Source organism: Batrachochytrium dendrobatidis (genome assembly GCF_000203795.2).
Source record: "Batrachochytrium dendrobatidis JAM81 unplaced genomic scaffold BATDEscaffold_49, whole genome shotgun sequence".
Taxonomy (NCBI): Eukaryota; Fungi; Chytridiomycota; class Chytridiomycetes; order Rhizophydiales; genus Batrachochytrium; species Batrachochytrium dendrobatidis.
In genome coordinates, this window is record NW_006281135.1 from 352 (window position 1) to 13799 (window position 13448).

Sequence of the window (13448 nt, forward strand, 5' to 3'; positions counted from 1 at the left end):
ACACTACTTTCTAAATGGATGTCTTTCTATTTTTACTTTATCCTTTATTCTTAATAATATTTTTATATTTTTATATTTTTATATTTTTATATTTTTATATTTTTATTTCTCTTCACCTCAAGATTTAACTTATATAATCTACGGGGAATAGTTGATAGGATGCAATACCCCAAGGGTTTGGTCCCACCTATTTCTAAACTATCATATTCTCTATTAATTATAATATACATGAATGATTGGTTAGATGTATGACAAATATACTTAGATTAATCTACGATAGACCATTATATAATTTATATACTATAATTACTTTATATATCACCAATTAGATGATGGATCACCACCCAATTGATCTTCAGATATAAATGATCTGACTCTTCATAGAATTCTATTAATTATATCATCTATTCACCTATCACATCTTACAAATATATTATTAGTACAAGTATTTAAACCAAAGATATCTTTGGATTCTAATAGATCATTAGATTATAGGATAGAAAATATTATATAATGATATATCTATAGAGGATTATGATAATCAATAAATATTTATCATTAGCTATTACATATTAGAATATTTATATTAAATTAGAATATGATTATAGTATAAGGTGAATAGTATAATATCATATATTAGTAAAGAATAAGAAGTTAGTTATTAAAGAAATGAGAAGATCGTAGTAGGTTATATAGTCCCTCAATAAATTACCTAGGTATCACAAGTAAATGACCTTAGGGATCAACCTCCTATTTAGGTTATATCTCATCATATGATAAATCAATATTAATAAATCATATGGTTACATGAATCATTAAGATAAGAAATTATTAATACTTAGACTATCAGACAAGTGATAATAATTTAATAAATATAAATATGAATCCAAAGATCTCTTCTTAATCTATGTATTTACTTTACTTAAGTAATCAATTAAGTATTTATATTATTATATGATCTTCTAATAAGGTGTATAGTATTCTGTATTAATTAAATATAAATTTCTATTTAGTATAGAATTGAATCATTAGAATATCAAATGAATAGTTTATTAGTATATTAATATATCATATTATTTATTATAGAAATCTAATTAGTGTATACTTATTTATTAGTAAAGATGATTTAGAATATAATCATATAATGGATTGACCTTCACCACATATCTACTTTTAAAAGTTATTATATTACCTGTCTATTTATATAAGATTATTTAAATTTTATCTCTACTATAATAATTAAGTTTATATCTAGTATAATTAAATTAATAAAGGTGTATATCTAATATTAAATTAATCATAGATTCTTAACCAAGTATCAATTTCTTATAGGGATATAATAATAGAATATGATCTTTATATGATAGACTTCTAATAGATATATAAATAAGATAAGATTAGTGTATAATGATTTATTAAATTCTAGTATATATAATTAAGATAACTATTCTATAAGATATTAGGATATAATCATATAAATATTATAACTGTAATAAAGGTATAGTCTAGAAATATAATTCTAAAGTAAGCTATTCATTGAAAAGGCAAATCAGGATCTTCGGGATAGGCCTCTCAGCCCAATCCATTTATGGTAAATCCTTTTTTATTATTATCTCTTACCCTTCACTTACTATTAATATTTGATTAGGTATACATTTAATATAATACTGATATAGATTATTGACCTACGTGAATTAGAAAAATAGATAACATACTGGTCTATTACATTGTAAGATCTATCGATAATTGAATTATCAATAATAGAAATGTATCCCTCTTGCTACGCTTAATTAATTATCTCTTGCTAATAATTTTAATGTACTCGGATATATTATTGGTGAACTGATCCTTGATAGGAATAACTTATTTTTAATTAGTAGATTGTATGAATTTATAAATTATTGAGAAATAGTTTAATTTGCAGTATGAGCTATCAACTACCTGTACTAACTAATCGTTATTCTCATTTTACTGATCCGGGGTACCCATTAATCGATTTGGAGTTGACAACAGACCTCTTCCACCCGGGTTGGACCTCAGAGGCTCGGGTTTTATCTAGGAGGCATTTGATATTAAGGGTCTCGGAGCCGAGGAGGGAGCTTTAATTCCGGATCTTGTCCACTGGGGTCCCCCCGGATGGCCCTAAGTCCACCCAAAGATTTGGTGAATAGGTGAATTAAAATGGACACCTAAAGAGATACCAGCCAGATCAAACCGAAAAGGCGAACGTCCTACCCAAGGGTATAACTATTGCAAAGAATTGTGAACTGGCGAATCGTCCCTACTCCAAATTGCCTTCGGGTGATTGTTGTTGGGACCAAATCCCGAAGGTCAACCACCTGTTTACCGGATCCAATTGAAGTGGAAAAGCCTGAAGGTCACCCACGGGGACCACTACGGATTCATCGCGATATTCCTAATTATATGTTATAAGTATAAAGAGGAGCCACCGGTGAAGCCAGCCTAAAGTGGAGGTATCCGTGCCAAACGGGAACTCGGGCCGGACTCCCCAGAATATGGGACGATGAATTAGCCCAAAAGACCACAACGAATTCGTTGGCCCTCAGGCCCTCTTATGATTTTCAATCCTCTATTACAATCTTGTAGATAAAATATAATTACCAGACAAAGACTCGAGTTGGAGGGTGACACCCAATCGAAGGTGGGGAGATCCACGAGAAGCCACTCCGAATTGGAAGTAGAACTCCAAACCCTCCGTTGCCCAACCCAAGATGAAGGGTAAACCCCACCTTGGTAGAGTCGGGCTAAATATTCATGCAGTAACTTCAAACCAAAACTCGATTCATAGATGAGGAGGTGTGAGGGGGGTGATGGTGGAATTCCCCTAAGACGGGAGTCCAAAGTTAAAGGGTGGCGGACCTCACCAGGAGGGACAGAACCTCCGGGGGGACTCTAGTAGATCCCGCAGGTCAGGGGGACCCCATACAGATACTTCAAAGATAAAGCCAAAAGGGGTCGACTAAATAAAATTGGTGGTGGGCCCCTCACGAATGAATAGGTAGCGAATGAGTTGAGCGCTGGACTGGGGCCCTCGCCCATATTAAGTGTAAACACTACACCCTGATCTACAGGATTGGAATTGCTGTAGGCGAATCTCGTGGTGAGCACTCGTTGGATATCTTTAAAGTAATCTTCTGAATTACAGTCACGGTCAATTCCGTTGAGAATACCCTCGAGATCCTATTGGGGGTCCGGAACCCAATTCTAATAAATAAAATTATTTATCTTCCTTATATATAGATTTCAATGGTTGACCTTCGGGCTCGTTTAGATGTAATCGGTGGACCAAATACCTACACGGTGGCAGAGTAAAGATACGTGTGCTGGTAGGTCTAAGTCGAAATACAAAAGGAAATTAGTCAGGCAGATCCAAAAGAAATTCGTGGGAGATAGTCCGGTAGGTAAACCCCGGGTGGGTCTTATTACAGTAGTAAGCTAAGTGTCCCTCAAGGTAAAGCAAAGAATTATCTAAGAAAGTCTTGAGTTATTCAAATTTATCTAGGTACAATCGGCCCACCAGGCCCAAAGTTGGTGTGGGACCAATTTCTTCTTACTAGCCCTTACTCGGTACTTTTTACTTATAATAATCATTCATTATCTATTTCATGGAATCATGGTGGCTCCCACCCTCCTTCGGATCGGGATCTCTTTATCATTTCAGATGGGAGGGCCCTCAGGCCTTCGGATTGAGTTCCGACCAGTCCTAAAGGTCATTTATTTTCATATTAATTAATTAGATATAATTGTCTACAGTGGAGACTCTTACGAGTACCTTATGAAGAGATTAAATAGGATAATAATCATAACCAATTAGAAATTAGCCATCAAGTCCCCCAGGAGATTCCACGGTGTACTCCTAAAAGGATCATGCCTGTCTATTATGAATACTTAAAATTAAATGTGTGTCACACCCCCAATCCAATTAATATTTAGTAGGCGGTCCTCATATCATATAGAGATTATTACTACTTTATCTAAATCAGGTATAGAGAGAATACCCACAAATAAAGAGAAACCTAATGGAAGACCAGGTACCCCACCACTAGACCCAAATATCTCTCGAATGTCGAATCCATGACCAGTGAGGGGGGGGTCGTCGCCCCCCACCAATGTGGGAGTCATTTCTCCCAAAGTGACAATTCTAGTGGTAAATTCCCGGATACCAGACTCCGTCTACCTATTCGAATGTATACTAGATAAGTTGGAGGGTGGGACCCATCATATTGACATACGGGATGGGTGGACCTACGGATATCGCAGCTAAAGTATCGCCGTGGGCATCTCGTCCGGGGGGAAGACCGCTACGCTAGGACTTGCCAAAAGAGATAGACTATCCCAAACAGGTTTAATTGGATGGAAGGAGGTGATCCACGAACAGGATCTCTGGTTTTCATGATTGGAAACTGGGGCAAAGCCCTCTACTCAATTGGCGGCCTACGGGTGCGATTTCAATGGATTGATAGTGAAAGATTTGTAGAATTCAACCACCCCTGAGGTCAGACATAACCTTAAACTATTTCGAGAGAGGGTAAATCTTATTAATTTAAATCTAAAGATCTAAAAATAGATATTGTGAAGGACATCCGCAGATCGAGATTGTGAATGGACATCTGATTATCTAATTTCAAGGATCTAGTCTACACCATTTCAGTAATCTGTAAACTAAATCAGGTGAATGAAATGTAGATCCCGCAAATCATAAAATTAATGAAGAGATTGTACCACCTCTAAGGTCAATCAATGGGTATGACTCTCGTAGAAATTAGGTCTTCGACCCTACCAGAGTGGGCGGAGCCCCATATTCTTCTATAATAAGATAAACAGAAAGTTATTAAATCGGAACGCCAACCACGGAGATCATATAATTAATTGGTGGTGAATTAAAGTAAAATCTCATTATTGTCGATTATCCTTACTCCTCAATCGAGAAAGTCAATCGCTCACCACCCTCCTTTGGGGTTTAGTCAACACTAGCTGTTCTACGAAAGGGGTAATCGTTTATTCTCTCAGATTCTAAACCTTTCTTAATTTCTAATACACGGTATTCCATCAAGATGTCCAGAAGATGAAATAAGAAGTGGCGAGCAATTGCTTTATCAAAAATCTAATCGACTGATAAGATCCAAGGCGAAGAATAGCTAAAGTTAAAATTAATGGGTGGTTCTCTACTGAATTTATAAAATGACTCTAAGAAATGGGGAGCTGATATTGGTTTAACACTGTTAGCCAAAAGACAAATGTGGCTCACCACCCCCCTTTGGGATCCTGATCTTCACACCTTCGGGATGGGGGGTGTCTGCCTCATCTTCTAAATTCCGCAGTCCTTTTCTGGTAGACTATTCACTCTGCAGGGCAAATTAGAAGTGACCTCTGGGATTCGCCTACGGCATAATCGTATACCTATTTGGAATTGAATCGTTGGAAACAACGTATAGAGTGATCCACCTCATGGATTTCGATCGCCCAGCACCTTCCATTGGGTCCACCAATCCCACGGGTTTGAGTCTGAGACAGATAATTCTACTCGCACACCTGGTCAAATTAGGGGGGGCGGAGCCCCATTTAATGATATGACCAATTTATTGTTGGAGACTATGTATTCTTTAGCTAAAGCAGGTCCATCCAGTACAATGGATAGAGGCCACCAATCCCACGGGCTTTATATAGTTAGAGTATTCCTACTCGCACACTCAACCCTACGATAGCTGGGGCTCATGATCCCCTCACACCACTTCCGGATACGCTTCACAGAAGACCCCCATTCACTGTTCTGAGGGCCTGATGGCCATTTCGCCTAATCCTAATTCAGTAGGTCCAGTGTGGACACTCTCACGGGATGAGTTACATGGCTTGGGTTCGGGGATTGTGTGGGCTCCGCGATAGACCTACGGGAGACTCAACACGACCTAATCTATGTAGGGACACTCATCCTATTATGGTAATGGGTACCCACCACTTAATTTGGGATTGATTTTAACTTTATGTCTCTGACGATTGAAAATATCCTCTTAACCTTCAGGTCTATGGGCCAGATGTCCCTTTGATATTACGCCAAGGATCCGGTTAATTGGGGTTACCCCCTAGAATCCAAGTCGACACGGTCTTTACCAGTGAGTGGGGGCGGTTTGAAACTCGCGCACCTATCCCAGAGGTCTTGAGTTGTGGTATGGATGCCATTTCATATTATCTTAGTTAACCATTTCATTGCCCTTGGTGTCCGAAGGTCAGGGTGAAGCCATGATAGACTAAACAATTGTTATGAATTCCCTCAAGAACCTAAATAATCAGGTAACATATCGTACTATCTGGAGAGCGCAGCTCTCCATATCTCCCTCAATGTATACCTTCAATTTAGAACCTTTCGGAACCTGATTCAGGGTTTCACTTCCTAAATTTCGGCTTAAGCAATACCCGTATATCCTAATCTATCTCTTCTATTTAATTCAATCTAATTCATCTCCTTACTAATTGGAGGTGTAGGGATTTATAAAATGACCTTTGGGATACATAGGATCACCTACTATACACTTGTCGTATTCGGTCTTATTGATACCCTTTTAGTAATAGCCCTTCAGGTATAATTATTACCTCCTTGAAAAAGGTTCGGGGTCCCACCCAAACCAAAATTAAAGAGATTGCAAGATTAGAGACCTTTGGGTCTTCGACTCAGACTAAAATCAATGGTGGGTACACTTTTGGTTGGGGTACCTACCAGTAAATTCATTGGTAATTGCGCAACTGATCATCGGAAATAAATCGCTAGGGTTGAGCTCGCTACCGCGACACCACAAGTTTAGGTTTATTTTCTTTGCTGAAGGCCAATCCGTAGATCGCCTCTCCTTCACTTAATCTTTTATTATATACTGATATCTCTTTACCTCGGAATTTAATATTAACTCTTACTTGGTTAACTGAATAGCAATATATAATCACTTAATATAACCCGCAGGGAGGCGGGTCGCTACCACCCATAAGCTATTCTACACCGACTATTTAGAGGTAGGATTTATTATTAACTAAGAGCTAGGGACTTACTAGCCCGAGCAGGTGAATGAGCACGACAGGGAGTGAAGAGATTCTGACTGACCTTTGAGGAAAACCTAAAGGTTTCGAGGGGCGACTTCCGGTATTTGATTCAGGGGGACAAAATAGGCTATGACCTTTGGGCATCGACTTCTTTCGAGATTCTAAATTGAATCCAGAATGTCATGATAAACGGAATGCTCTATTCGATACAACTAATAATTAAATTTATCTCTTGGAGGGTGGATCCCCCCCCAAAGATAGATATACTTAAGGGCTAATCCTTTAGCCTTTAGAAAGGATCAGTACCTGTGGGATAAAATGGAAATTATGACCTCTAAGAATGGTTGTGAAACCTTCGGTGATGATTAGACCAGACCAAATCAGATGGTGGTGGGCCAGGACGAAGATCATGGGGTAAGTGTTTATACACAACATACACCCTTCAACGATGGGGTGATACCCGTGGGTCAATGGATCTCCTGACTTATAATAAGCATCCCCTAAGAAGTAACTGAATGTATAATAATTTGCTTGCTAGCTTGAAATGAAAGGGTGTAGCCCCGAGGGGTGGGCCTTCGGGCACTCCAGCACATGCCGTAGGCGATTCAGGGAGGACCTCCACCTTGAGGGATTGGGTACTCGGTTTTTGGAATCGGCTACCTAAACTCATAAGGGATATGAATCCTTGTATCTACTAGATGGCCCTCAGGCCTCCATCCATGCCATAGGTGATTCGAGAGGGGCTCAATACCTCTTTAATGGGTGGCCTAAGGCCTTCAGGTATTTACCGGTGGGGAGACCTCAACCTTGAGGGGTGTATACTCCCTATACCTGGGTGGATCCCGCAGGTCAAGAATTAGTAGGCGATTCGGGAAGGGCTCACAATCTCTTGAGTGGGTGGCCTAAGGCCTTCAGGTATTCACTGGAGGGAGGCCGCCTCCCGCCACCCGGGGTGGACAATTAATTACAGGGTATCGGCATTTACCTTGAGGGGTTTGGTTGCCCATTACTAGGTATTGGATCTATTTACTTAACTATGGTTTCTTCAGGATGAGCATTTACCTTTAGGTACTAGATCCCGCAGGAGGGTGGTGAGCCGTAGGCGATTCGGAGGGGCATCTACCTTGAGCGTCTTGGCCTCCCTAAATTCAATTTAGATAATTAACCGTTCGGAATCGGTCCCCCCAATACTTTCGTGGATCCCGCAGGGAGGTGGGGCATCTACCTGGAGGGTCTCGGCTTATCTACCTCTTAGAGGATAAGGATTTCTTCATAAGTGTCACCTTAACTCCTTGGTGGATGATCATCAGGCCACCAGGCCGCGTAGCTCATTGCCATAGGCGATTTGGATGGGTATTCCTAAATTGAATTAAGATAATGGACCGTTCGGAATCGGCACCCCAAGCTCAAGGAGATTAATGAACCACCAGGGAGGTCCCTCCATCTTGATGGGTTTGGTTACCCATTACCTGATATTTGATTATCTTGTTCTACGGGATGGCCCGAAGGCCTTCATCCCGCGAAGCTCATGCCGTAGGTGCTTCGATAACGTAACCCGAAGGTCTGGTGGTCACCCCCTCGTACCGAGCGATTGGAAATGCCAACCATTGCTACGCCACTGCAGGCGAATGAATATTGATTGGTAGGTCTCAAATAAACCATCGATCTCCTGATGATGGATTTACGGGTAATCGCCTGATTTGGGATGATCACCACCCTGATTCTTCGATAAACTTTAAGTCTGGCTTACCGTATTGCCATAAAGTCCGTGTGCTCACCCGACTGCGACGGGGAAGTGATACTATTTATACTTCAACTTAAGGATCTTGGGAAGACCACCCCAATGGGGGGCGTCACGACTTGGGTATCTTTCTCGTAATGAATTCTAATTCTAGGATCTACTTAGCTAATTGATCACGAATATTATTTATTAATCTCTTCTTTAGGAGGAGTTTACTTCCTTTATCCGCATAGGGGTATTCAGGGTGGAGTATGAATTCTTTTCATTTCAGTACCAAGCTCCGCCTATTGCCACGCCACTGCAGGCGAATGAATTTCTTCCAGTAGGATTATTCATGCCGTAGGTTCTTCATATACCTCTTCAGGTTTAATTCTATTTCTTGGAGGGAGGGTCATACACCTTACCCGGCTCTAGCTATACCGGAGGTAGATGGCCCTCAGGCCCTCATTCATGCCGTAGGTTCTTTGGCAGAGGCCCATAACCCCTGGGGTGGTTAGCCATCCACCAGAGGGAGGCTTCTACCTTTAGGGTTTTGTATCCCTCATCTTTTTATGGATCCCACAGGTCATTAAGTCTATGCCCGGCTATTATTTGGTCTATTACTTTTATTCTATTACACCTCTCCTAATTTTATATTATTACACTATTGACCTACGGGAATATATTAATGAATTGTATTATCTTTATTCTAGTTTAATCAGACCCCCCCCCAAGATTTAAATACTCAATAGAAATTCTCAATTCTCAATTCTATATAGAAAGTCTATATCCTAAGTTTAGACCTATTGGATTGAAGGGCTAGATGCCCGGCCCCTCACACCTTTGGATTGTCACAATTAGATAATGAATGAAAATAAAAAAAGTACCGAGTAAAAACATATAATGTAAATCGTGAATTGAAGAATTGGCTTAGGCCCATTTCGCCTATGGCAAGGTTGGGGAAGTATCTGACTGGACCTTAGGTCTGGACTGAACCTCTCCCCTCCGTCTCACCTTGGTTCACTTTCCATTTTTAGAGGCTTATGGCTAAAATCTTAATATGAATTAAGTATTATGATTATCATGAGTTTTTAGATGGAAGGTGATATTTAAGTTAAGACTTGATTCAGTCGGGAAGCTCACTAAATTCCTTCTGGCCTTCTTGATAAAGAATTATCATAGTGTATTCAGTAGTAAATAACAAAAGAAAATAAATATGTATGATCATAGCTAACAAAGGACACAAATCATTAAGTAACACATGTTAATAAAAAGATATTTATATATCTAATATAAGAGGGTGAGAAAAGGATCTTATTACCTTTTAATTAAATAAAGAGAAAGATATGAGATCCATAGGTTTAGGTAAATGATAGAAATAGAAAGCTATCATGCCCATAATCCTTAACGAAAGTCACAGGATTGCTAAAAAACAATCCCCATAGGCAGCAGTGAAAAATATTGAGCAATGAATTTCTATTTGACTCAGTTAATGATTTTTATCTATTAGAATGATTTAGATAATTACTAGAAAGGAATCCTCAAGATTTCAAAGATAGTTTATTCTGGAGAATTTCTGTGCCAGCAGCCGCGGTAAAACAGATAGAATAGTGTAATTGATAATAAATAGGTTTAAAAGTAAATAGATGGTTTCTTATACAACTAGAATCTTTAAGAAATTTAATGAATAATTGATTTAAAGATGGAATTTTATAAAATCAATTGGAAAAACATGTGATAACATTAAATTATTAATAGATTGACATTAGATTACTAAAGTATAGTCAATAAACCAGATTAGATACCTGATTAATCTATACCCTCAATTGAAAGTGAATAACTTTATACCTCCTTAGTATTTTGGCAACATTGAAATGGAATTGATTTGACGGGTCTTAACAACAGCAGTGGAATATGTGGTTTAATTAGATAATACTCTATACATCTTACCTTGATTCTTAGTATTGCATGGCTATTGTAAGTTTCTTTAGCAATAATTTAATTGACTAATATAATCCTTTCTTCTGGATTACTTACTTTAAGTACTCATGATCTATATCTAGGGCTATACATTTATTACATTGATAAGTTTAATTTAATATTATCCTTATCTTGTTCTGATAATTAACTGTAATTTGTTAATTTGAAGGAGGAATTGCTAGTAATCAATCTTTACTATCGATTGATGAATTTTATCTTGAGATTGTACAAATCGCCTGTCAAAACATGATAGAGATCTCGATTTATTCGTTTTCTTGATTAGGTTTAAGTCATAACAAAGTCGTGCTATCGGAAGCTGGTGCGTTATTTCCTATTAGATCTCCTACACACCCCCCCACCGAGAAAGGTGGACCCCTAGATTTGAGTAGTAACCATTTCATCACCCGGATCATCTACCTAGGCTAGAATATTATCAATTGACTTTGTTTTTTTGGAGATCCCAAAGGTACCCTTGAAACGCCTACAGTATTAATGACCTTTGGATCCCCCTCAAAGAGTGAGAGCTCTACCGGAAGCCTCTTGGATAGTACATGAAGGCCTGAGGGCCATCTAGTGGGTGAGATATATCGGGTATCCCATGCCTCCAAGTCACTACCCATAAAAGAATGAGCTTCGCGCATGGTATTCAGGATCTAGTTGAGCTGAAGGATATCAAACCCCCAAAGGGTAGAGGCCTCCTCCCGGGTGGATGGTTTACCACTAAAGGGTAATGGGTTGCCCACGAAGAATTTATTATTCCCTGAGGTGAGGGATATCCAACCCCTCAAGTTGGAAGCCTTCCTCTGGTGAAGACCTGAAGGCCTTAGGCCACCCACCCAAGTGATTCTGAGCCCAACCCGAAGGCCCTCCTTTGGATCCACCCTGATGAGAGGAGTATAAACCCTTGAAGGGTAGAGGCCCCTCCATCCGGTAAATACCTTGCCCATTCCAGGTAGAATAAGCCCCTCTCGAATAATTCCTTATATACTTAAGTAATCAGTGATAAGATCCCAAGAATAAATTATCAAGCCGATTCGAAAAGTCGAGTACCCGACCCCTCCAAGTGGAGGACCTCCCGGTTCACCTACGGCAATCATGACCTTTGGGATCCCCCTCGGGTTTAAGGATGCTCACCCCAAATGTATAATAACCCGTCATAGTGAGCGGGGGGTGCGAAGAACCAAAAACTCATTACCGGGCCCGGATTTCCAATTTCATTATATTAATTTTTGTTCGCTGGAAGCAAGCTAGTTTGAGCCTTACTCCATTCATAGAGCTTAATAATCGTAGGGCCCAAATCAACCTGCTAGGTACAACTATTCGTTGCTATCCAAATGAAATTATTATTAATACCAATCAGCCTAATCTAAATTCATCAGATGAATAGATCTGTTGCGACCTTCGGTCTTTAAGATAGTTAACATTAAGACTGAATAGTTAAATACGATGAGTAATGTCAAATTTGTGTGTGGTTGGAGAGTCCTAGCCTATCGGCGACGGATTCGGAGATACGAGTGAAGGTTATAAATTGGATGAGGGACGAAATCCAATGAGAAGCTTCAGCTAAAGTATCGAGAACAGTTTAACTGCGATGAGCTTATTAAATAAATTAAATATTAGAAAGCTAAACATGATGGGCGGGGCTAAAGTTGAGTTTGCTATTAGGCCGGAGGCCTTAGATTATTAAAATAAATTTTAGTTAGCTTAAACACGATGGGCCCGGCATTAGTTGTGTTGTTATTGGGCCGGAGGCCCTATATTATATTAAATCAGTGTTTAGCCAAATATGTAGAGCCTGGTGTACATGATATATTATGATATATCTTAATTAGATATCATTATACTAAATATGATATGTTCAGCATACTAGAAAATAGTTATCAAATTAATATTAGATTAAATATCATAAGGGTTCATATGATGTGTCCAGTATGAATTATATTGTTGTTAGGCCTCGGGCCTTATATTAGATAATTAAATAATCACTAGCTTAAATACGATGGACCCCGCGTACCATACTTAGTATTACAATTAATATAACAGAATAATGATAAAGCTAAAGATGATGAGCCATGCATTAATCGCTTTGCTGTCAGGCCTATGGCCTTTATATTATAAAAGAATTCTAGCTAACTTAAACCGATGGACCCGGCATACCCAAACTTTAGTTAGTAATAATTTATTACCTTTATTATGAGTATGCTTAAATGACGTGCCCATTAGGCCTACGGCCTTATATAATTAATATTATTCTAGCTAGATTAAAGACGATGGACGAGGCATACCAGAAATTGAATTATCTAATTAGAATAACAGAAATTACTACCAAGCTTGATACGATGTGCTCGGCCTGCTAAATAATAATTATTAAATTAATATAATATTATCATTAGCTAAACACGATATGCCCGGCATACCAAAATTTAAGCTATCCTATTATTATTACTTAGAATATAAGTATGCCAAGAATGACGTGTCCGGCTCTTCTCGGGCAAGTCCTAGCCCAGCGGCGACGGACCCGGAGACACGTGGAGGTTTGTGAATGAGTGAGCGCAGCGAACGAAGAGCGAAGCTCCAACGAAGTGTCGAGGGCGGACACGCAGTGGACCGCGATGAGCTGTTGAGATGAAGATTTTCATCGAGGGGAGCCGAGATGGGAATATTTATCGAACTCTTATCCATGTCACACAGCATAGGGCTC

At 39.0% G+C, this 13448-nt stretch overlaps 4 protein-coding genes across 4 annotated transcripts; 1 reads left to right on the forward strand and 3 right to left on the reverse strand.

The window, feature by feature from the left end:
* Positions 1-2072: 2072 nt before the first annotated feature.
* BATDEDRAFT_28819 (uncharacterized protein) lies at positions 2073-4143 on the reverse strand (the record flags this gene model as incomplete). Its single annotated transcript, XM_006683210.1, has 7 exons — positions 2073-2189; positions 2348-2416; positions 3010-3201; positions 3319-3353; positions 3528-3598; positions 3649-3724; positions 4020-4143. 7 exons carry the CDS (start codon positions 4141-4143, stop codon positions 2073-2075), a joined length of 684 nt encoding a protein of 227 aa, XP_006683273.1.
* Positions 4144-4413: 270 nt separating this feature from the next.
* BATDEDRAFT_28820 (uncharacterized protein) lies at positions 4414-8309 on the forward strand (the record flags this gene model as incomplete). Its single annotated transcript, XM_006683209.1, has 10 exons — positions 4414-4461; positions 5248-5352; positions 5457-5687; positions 5834-5959; positions 6295-6359; positions 6583-6704; positions 6971-7020; positions 7417-7461; positions 8097-8138; positions 8205-8309. 10 exons carry the CDS (start codon positions 4414-4416, stop codon positions 8307-8309), a joined length of 939 nt encoding a protein of 312 aa, XP_006683272.1.
* A 2860-nt stretch (positions 8310-11169) lies between these two features.
* Positions 11170-11388, reverse strand: BATDEDRAFT_93037 (uncharacterized protein; the record flags this gene model as incomplete). The annotated part of the gene is made up of 1 exon (XM_006683211.1): positions 11170-11388. One exon carries the CDS (start codon positions 11386-11388, stop codon positions 11170-11172), a length of 219 nt encoding a protein of 72 aa, XP_006683274.1.
* Positions 11389-13069: 1681 nt separating this feature from the next.
* BATDEDRAFT_93036 (uncharacterized protein) lies at positions 13070-13429 on the reverse strand (the record flags this gene model as incomplete). The annotated part of the gene is made up of 2 exons (XM_006683212.1): positions 13070-13100; positions 13194-13429. The coding sequence occupies 2 exons, from the start codon at positions 13427-13429 to the stop codon at positions 13070-13072; spliced, it is 267 nt and encodes an 88-aa protein (XP_006683275.1).
* Between the last annotated feature and the right edge of the window lie 19 nt (positions 13430-13448).